At 57.4% G+C, this 7,880-nt stretch overlaps 1 protein-coding gene across 1 annotated transcript; it reads left to right on the forward strand.

The window, feature by feature from the left end:
* Positions 1-425: 425 nt before the first annotated feature.
* LOC148813459 (uncharacterized) lies at positions 426-7,877 on the forward strand. Its single transcript, XM_088907997.1, has 6 exons — positions 426-987; positions 1,407-1,461; positions 3,485-3,574; positions 4,780-5,154; positions 6,023-6,133; positions 6,832-7,877. The coding sequence occupies exons 1-6, from the start codon at positions 742-744 to the stop codon at positions 7,236-7,238; spliced, it is 1,284 nt and encodes a 427-aa protein (XP_088764123.1). The 5' UTR covers positions 426-741; the 3' UTR covers positions 7,239-7,877.
* The last annotated feature ends 3 nt before the right edge of the window (positions 7,878-7,880 follow it).

Genomic DNA, 7,880 nt, shown 5'->3' on the forward strand with positions numbered 1-7,880 from the left:
TCAGGACAGGGGGCTCTACTGTACACAGAGGGGGGCGGGGGTGGGGAACAAGCTGGCCAGCCCGGGAGCGGTTCACTTCTGCCAGATGGGCTGAGCGATCTCCTGTCTCGTGTTGTCCGTGACGGAATCAAGCTTTCCCAGCCCCCCAGCCTGGTGCTGGGGACCCCAGTCCAGTGCTTCTAATAGCAAACAGCGGGTATGCTCCCACTTCTCACCATGCGTCAAGAGAGGCAGGAGGAGGGGGTTCAGGTACGTGTGTGTGTCCTGTGATGGACTGGTGTCCTGTCCAGGGTGTGTGTGTGTGTGTCCTGTGATGGACTGGTGTCCTGTCCAGGGTGTGTGTGTGTGTGTGTCCTGTGATGGACTGGTGTCCTGTCCAGGGTGTGTGAGTGTGTGTGTGTCCTGTGATGGACTGGTGTCCTCTCCAGGGTGTGTGTGAGTGTGTGTGTCCTGTGATGGACTGGTGTCCTGTCCAGGGTGTGTGAGTGTGTGTGTGTCCTGTGATGGACTGGTGTCCTGTCCAGGGTGAGCCCTGCCTTGTGCCTGTTGCTTGCTGGGACAGACTCCAGCTCCCCCCTGTGACCCTGGACCGGATACAGCTGTCGGAAGATGGGTGGATTGAGAGCTACTACGTCTTTGCACCAAGAATGAGGCTACAGGGGCTGGGGCTCGGCTCAGGCGAGGTGCAACTCCCTCCCACCCGACTCTAACTCCAGTGTCCCTCGCCCCCCCCCTTTAATTATGCGTCTGCTCTCCCCTTTGCTCCGCAGTATGAAAATCAGTCTCTTATTTGCATGTACGAGAGATGCTCAGACCATCCCCTCCTCCTGTCTCTCTGGATACTTTACTGTGTCGTTATTCTTTCATTTCCCAGATGCCCTCTGGCTCCGCATTCTGCAGGTCCCACTCTTCCTCTGTCCCCTGTGGAGAAACATTCCCAGCGCCCGGCGACACTCCTCATCCAAACTGGTGAAGCGATCCCAGCAGGTAAGACCAGACTTTTTTTTCATCTCCTCCTCCTCGGATCTGTACAGGACTGGAGAGACACTCAGTCTGATCACCTCCAGCCTCACCCTCACACTCCTCCTCCTCAGATCTGTACAGGACTGGACACCTCCAGCTTCACCCTCACACTCCTCCTCATCAGATCTGTACAGGACTGGAGAGACACTCAGTCTGATCACCTCCAGCTTCACCCTCACACTCCTCCTCCTCAGATCTATACAGGACTGTAGGGACACTCAGTCTGATCACCTCCAGCCTCACCCTCACACTCCTCCTCCTCAGATCTGTACAGGACTGGAGAGACACTCAGTCTGATCACCTCCAGCTTCACCCTCACACTCCTCCTCCTCAGATCTGTAAGAATACTGTCTTGACTGTGCTTGGATGAATCTGTTTTACAGGTGGGAAGCATGCAGTTTGCCAGACGAGGAGAAAAGATGTTCGTTTCTCTGCTGGGTGAGTCAATTCTCGGTTTCGAGCTGGGGGTGGGGGGTGAATTTCTGACCTGCTCCTTCTCTTCCTGTTGAGTCACAGGGAATTTCACAGAGATCGGCTTTTCCAGTTAGTTCCGAGGGGGAGGGAAAATGATTTTTCTAGGCAAGCAGAAGCAGCATATGACCTCCACAGCGTGCAAGTCTAATAGCACTCTGCTGTCCTGAGTCTGGCTTCGGCCTGCCTGAGTCCCGAAAACGTCTACAATTCAGCCAAACTGAATCGTCAGGGCTGCCCTGCTCTCTGCCCGCCCGTCCGTCTGCGTCTCCCTCTCGCTCCGTCCCTGTCCGTCCTCCTCCGAGTCCCCCCGCAGGGCCATCGCTCCCGTCTGTCTCTTCCTGCCCTCGCCCCGGCTCGCCGCGCGAGCGTGCACGTCAGGCCCTGCGGTGGCGGGCGGGCGGGCGAGTGGAAACGCACCTGCTCTATTCAAATCCTGTGTGTCCAGGGACGGCGGCTGTCTCTCACTTCGTAAGCAAATGGCCCGAGGTATCGATGGCCGTTAGTGGGGTTTGTTCAAGCTTTGTGATGTTAGGGAACTGCGTGTTTACCTTTCCTGCGTGACATACGGACGTGTCTAACCTTCTTTTAACTCCTGAGCACACGCAGCAGGGAAAACAGACACAACAGGACAGGAGACACAGCGAGAGAGAGAGAGAGGAGATCACAGAGAATCCCTCATCATAAACACACACTACAGGACAGGAGACACAGTGAGAGAGGCGAGATCACAGAGAATCCCTCAGTCATAAACACACACTACAGGACAGGAGACACAGCAAGAGAGAGAGAGGAGATCACAGAGAATCCCTCAGTAAAAACACACACTACAGGACAGGAGACACAGTGAGAGGAGATCACAGAGAATCCCTCAGTCATAAACACACACTACAGGACAGGAGACACAGTGAGAGAGGCGAGATCACAGAGAATCCCTCAGTCATAAACACACACTACAGGACAGGAGACACAGTGAGAGAGAGATCACAGAGAATCCCTCAGTATAAACACACACAACAGGACAGGAGACACAGCGAGAGAGAGATCACAGAGAATCCCTCAGTATAAACACACACAACAGGACAGGAGACACAGCGAGAGAGAGATCACAGAGAATCCCTCAGTTAAAACACACACTACAGGACAGGAGACACAGCGAGAGAGAGATCACAGAGAATCCCTCAGTATAAACACACACAACAGGACAGGAGACACAGCGAGAGAGAGATCACAGAAGATCCCTCAGTATAAACACACACAACAGGACAGGAGACACAGCGAGAGAGAGATCACAGAGAATCCCTCAGTAAAAACACACACTACAGGACATATTGAGAGGAGATCACAGAGAATCCCTCAGTCATAGACACACACAACAGGACAGGAGACACAGTGAGAGAGAGGGAAGATCACAGAGAATCCCTCAGTAATAAACACATTACAGGAGAGGAGACACAGTGAGAGAGGCGAGATCACAGAGAATCCCTCAGTCACAAACACACACAGCTGGACAGGAGACACAGCGAGAGAGAGGAGATCACAGAGAAGCCCTCAGTCATAAACACACACAACAGGACAGGAGACACAGCAAGAGAGAGGAGACAGTACAGAAGAAGAGAGGTGAGTCCGTGCGCGAGGCTCTGAGTGACGTCGCTGATGTTGCTGACCGGGGCAGTGTGGTGGCACTGTGGCTCAGGATCTGCACCTGTGGCTGGGAGGTTGCCGGTTCAAATCCTGTGGCTGGTTCAAATCCTACTCCGTTGGGCCCCTGAGCAAGGCCCCCAACCCCCAGCTGCTCCAGGGGCGCTGTATAAATGTCTGACCCTGCGCTCTGACCCCCAGCTTCTCTCCCCCTGTCTGTGTGTCTCATGGAGAGCGAGCTGGGGTCTGTGAGAAGACACATTCCTCATGCAAGACATTGTATAGGGCCAATAAGGCAACATTATCGTTATTATTCTCATTATTGCATTATGATCATGTCTGTCCCCAGTTGCCGCGTGCCTCACTGGGGTGGCTGTGCGCTGTCAGCTCTCGTCTGCCGCCACGACCACAGCGACCACGATCGGCGTCGCTGGGAGAGGTGAGCGGCCCGCCGTACTGGGCAGGGCGACGGAGCAGAGCAGGACGCGGGCCCGAGGACTGGACTGCAGGACCAACACTGCCGTTCATACAGGAATTCATTCGTGAATCAACAGGAGGGGGAGCAATAGGGTCACGGTCCATAACCGCTCAGTCCACTAGAGGGCAGCGAAGAGCCCGAGTCTGAGCTGAGTGGTGTGTGTGTCTAGTACAGTACATTGTACCTGTGGTACTGAGTCTCTTCAGTCTGAAGGGAGTGCCCCACACTGACAGGCTGGAGGAACTGAGTCTCTTTAGTCTGAAGGGAGCGTCCCACACTGACAGGCTGGAGGAACTGAGTCTCTTCAGTCTGAAGGGAGCGTCCCGCACTGACAGGCTGGAGGAACTGAGTCTCTTTAGTCTGAAGGGAGCGTCCCACACTGACAGGCTGGAGGAACTGAGTCTCCTTAGTCTGAAGGGAGCGTCCCGCACTGACAGGCTGGAGGAACTGAGTCTCTTTAGTCTGGAGGGAGCGTCCCGCACTGACAGGCTGGAGGAACTGAGTCTCTTTAGTCTGTAGGGAGTGTCCCGCACTGACAGGCTGGAGGAACTGAGTCTCTTTAGTCTGAAGGGAGCGCCCCACACTGACAGGCTGGAGGAACTGAATCTCTTCAGTCTGAAGGGAGCGTCCCGCACTGATAGGCTAGAGGAACTGAGTCTCTTTAGTCTGAAGGGAGCTTCCCGCACTCAGGCTGGAGGAACTGAGTCTCTTTAGTCTGAAGGGAGTGCCCCACACTGACAGGCTGGAGGAACTGAGTCTCTTTAGTCTGAAGGGAGTGTCCCGCACTGACAGGCTGCAGGAACTGAGTCTCTTCAGTCTGAAGGGAGCGTCCCGCACTGACAGGCTGGAGGAACTGAGTCTCTTCAGTATGAAGGGAGTGTCCCACACTGACAGGCTGGAGGAACTGAGTCTCTTCAGTTTGAAGGGAGAGTCCTGCACTGACAGGCTGGAGGAACTGAGTCTCTTTAGTCCGAAGGGAGTCAGGACAGGAGGCTCTTCTTTACACAAGGGGTGGTGGGGGAGTGGAACAAGCCGCCCAGCCACGTCGTCGAAAAGAGCTCCTGACCGCCCATCGGGGCAGGCGTGCCTCCTCTCGCTTGTCTCACCTGTCTTGTGTCCCCGTGCTCCGGTCGCTGCGCCAGTGCTCACCCAGCCTCTCCCCCCAGGCTACACGGCGTGGGTGCTGCTCCCGGAGGCCGTGACCCAGGAGAGAGCCGCGAAGGCCTGCCGGGAGGAGGGGTCGGCCCTGGCCTCCCTCCGGAGCGCGGGGGAGAACGAGTTCGTGCTGCGCTCCTTCGCGGGCGCGGCGGGCGCGGCGGGCGCGTGGACCGGCCTGGCCTGGAGCGGCGGCGGCTCGGTGCTGGAGTGGGAGTGGGCGTGGGGCGACGGCAGCCCCGCGCTGTACCGGAACTGGAGCGACGGGGAGCCCCAGAGCCCGGTGGGGACGCCCCGCTGCGCGGAGGTGCTGCTGGGGGGCTCGCAGGCCGGAGCCTGGGGGACTCTGAGCTGCAAGGAGGAGAGAGCAGCGCTGTGCAGGAGAGGTGCGGACTCGCCGACTCGCCGGACCCCTGAACCCCAGACTCTCCGAACCCCAGACTCACTGACTCACTGACTCTCTGAACCCCAGACTCTCCGAACCCCAGACTCACTGACTCACTGAACCCCAGACTCACTGACTCACTGAACCCCAGACTCACTGACTCACTGACTCACTGACTCTCCGAACCCCAGACTCACTGACTCACTGAACCCCAGACTCTCCGAACCCCAGACTCACTGACTCACTGACTCTCTGAACCCCAGACTCTCCGAACCCCAGACTCACTGACTCACTGAACCCCAGACTCACTGACTCACTGACTCACTGAACCCCAGACTCACTGACTCACTGAACCCCAGACTCACTGACTCACTGACTCACTGACTCTCCGAACCCCAGACTCACTGACTCACTGACTCTCCGAACCCCAGACTCACTGACTCTCCGAACCCCAGACTCACTGACTCACTGAACCCCAGACTCACTGACTCACTGACTCACTGATTCACTGACTCTCCGAACCCCAGACTCACTGACTCACTGACTCACTGACTCTCCGAACCCCAGACTCACTGACTCTCCGAACCCCAGACTCACTGACTCACTGACTCACTGACTCTCCGAACCCCAGACTCACTGACTCACTGACTCTCCGAACCCCAGACTCACTGACTCACTGACTCACTGACTCACTGACTCTCCGAACCCCAGACTCACTGACTCACTGACTCTCCGAACCTCGGACACACTGACACATTGATTTACTTGCTGGCACACTGAGTGTCAAAATATTCCCTACATGCACCTGTTCACTCCTGTATAACCCTGTGTGTGTGTGTGTGTGTGTGTGTGTGTGTGTGTGTACACAGATGTGATTCCGACTTCCTCTACAGAGGTGACGTCCTCCAGTGCCGAGCTCACTGAACCCACTGGACCCACTGAACCCACTGAACCCACTGGACCCACCACCACTCCCAGAGGTAGGACCACCGCTGGGCCCAAACTCTCTGTCCTCCAGGACCCTGTCCCAGCGTCCTCGAGCTTGAAGGCCCTGCTGTCTCACAGCGCTGGGGCCCTCAGTTCAGTTCCTGGGGTGCTGTCTGTGTGGAGTCTGCATGTTCTCCCTGTGTTCGTATGGGTTTCCTCCCACAGTCCATAGACAGGCTGGTGGGTTAATTGGCTTCTGGGTGAACTTGCTCTGGTGTGTGTGTGTGTGTGTGTGTGTGTGTCCTGTGATGGACTGGTGTCCTGTCCAGGGTGTGTGTGTGTCCTGTGATGGACTGGTGTCCTGTCCGGGGTGTGTGTGTGTCCTGTGATGGACTGGCGTCCTGTCCAGGGTGTGTGAGTGTGTGTGTGTCCTGTGATGGACTGGTGTCCTGTCCAGGGTGTGTGAGTGTGTGTGTGTGTGTGTGTGTGTGTGTGTGTCCTGTGATGGACTGGTGTCCTGTCCAGGGTGTGTGAGTGTGTGTGTGTCCTGTGATGGACTGGTGTCCTGTCCAGGGTGTGTGAGTGTGTGTGTGTCCTGTGATGGACTGGTGTCCTGTCCAGGGTGTGTGAGTGTGTGTGTGTGTCCTGTGATGGACTGGTGTCCTGTCCAGGGTGACCCCTGCCTTGTGCCTGTTGCTTGCTGGGATAGAGGACTAATGCCCCCCCTGTCTGTCTCTCTGTCTCTCAGCAGGCAGCGGCAGTACCACCCCCGCCCGCCAGGGGGCGCTGTACCTGGTGACGCCGGGGCTGCCCTGGGCGCAGGCGCGCCGGTACTGCGAGGGGCGGCCCGGCGGGGGGCTGGCGGCCGCGCCGGACCCCCCGTCCCAGCAGCGCCTGGCCCGCTTCCTTGGCAACCAGACGGCGGAGCCGGGCCGGTTCTGGATCGGCCTGCGCTGGGCCGCGCTGCCCTCCCGCTGGGTCTGGGCCGGCGGGCCGGCGGGGGCGGACATCGCCGGCTGGGCTCCCGGGCAGCCGCGCCGGGAGGGCGCCGGGATGTGCGCCTACGCCGCCGCTGGCGGGTTCGCCCTGGCCAGCGAGTGCTGCGCCACCCGCCTGCCCTTCGTCTGCCGCGGGTCCGAGCCGGGCGGAGGCCTGTAGCCTCTCCGCACGAGCAGCACTAACACAGATACTCGTCCCTCCACTCTCTAACAGCTCCATCACAGGACACACACACACACACCCTGGACAGGACACCAGTCCATCACAGGACACACACACACACCCTGGACAGGACACCAGTCCATCACAGGACACACACACACACACTCACACACCCTGGACAGGACACCAGTCCATCACAGGACACACACACACTCACACACACCCTGGACAGGACACCAGTCCATCACAGGACACACACACACACTCACACACCCTGGACAGGACACCAGTCCATCACAGGACACACACACACACTCACACACCCTGGACAGGACACCAGTCCATCACAGGACACGGACACACACACACACACCAGCCTGTCTCTGGACGTGAGCACTGCTGCCCAAATCCTCTTCCTCCTTCAAACTTTGATTCATATACTGAAATGTATTTTATTGTTCTTATCTGAAATCAGTCATCTGACATTACAGCTGGCTGGGCGATGTCTACATTTTTCAGTGTCCTAAGTGCTGTCCACCGCCTGATGGACAGGTGCGGCTGTTTTGTTGCTCACGGGTGTCACTGCACGGTCCGCCAGCACAATAATTCACGTCAATAAATCCCTTTCAATCTGAATTG

This window comes from Atractosteus spatula (genome assembly GCF_055471065.1).
Source record: "Atractosteus spatula isolate fAtrSpa1 chromosome 10 unlocalized genomic scaffold, fAtrSpa1.hap1 SUPER_10_unloc_1, whole genome shotgun sequence".
In the NCBI taxonomy this organism is placed as follows: Eukaryota; Metazoa; Chordata; class Actinopteri; order Semionotiformes; family Lepisosteidae; genus Atractosteus; species Atractosteus spatula.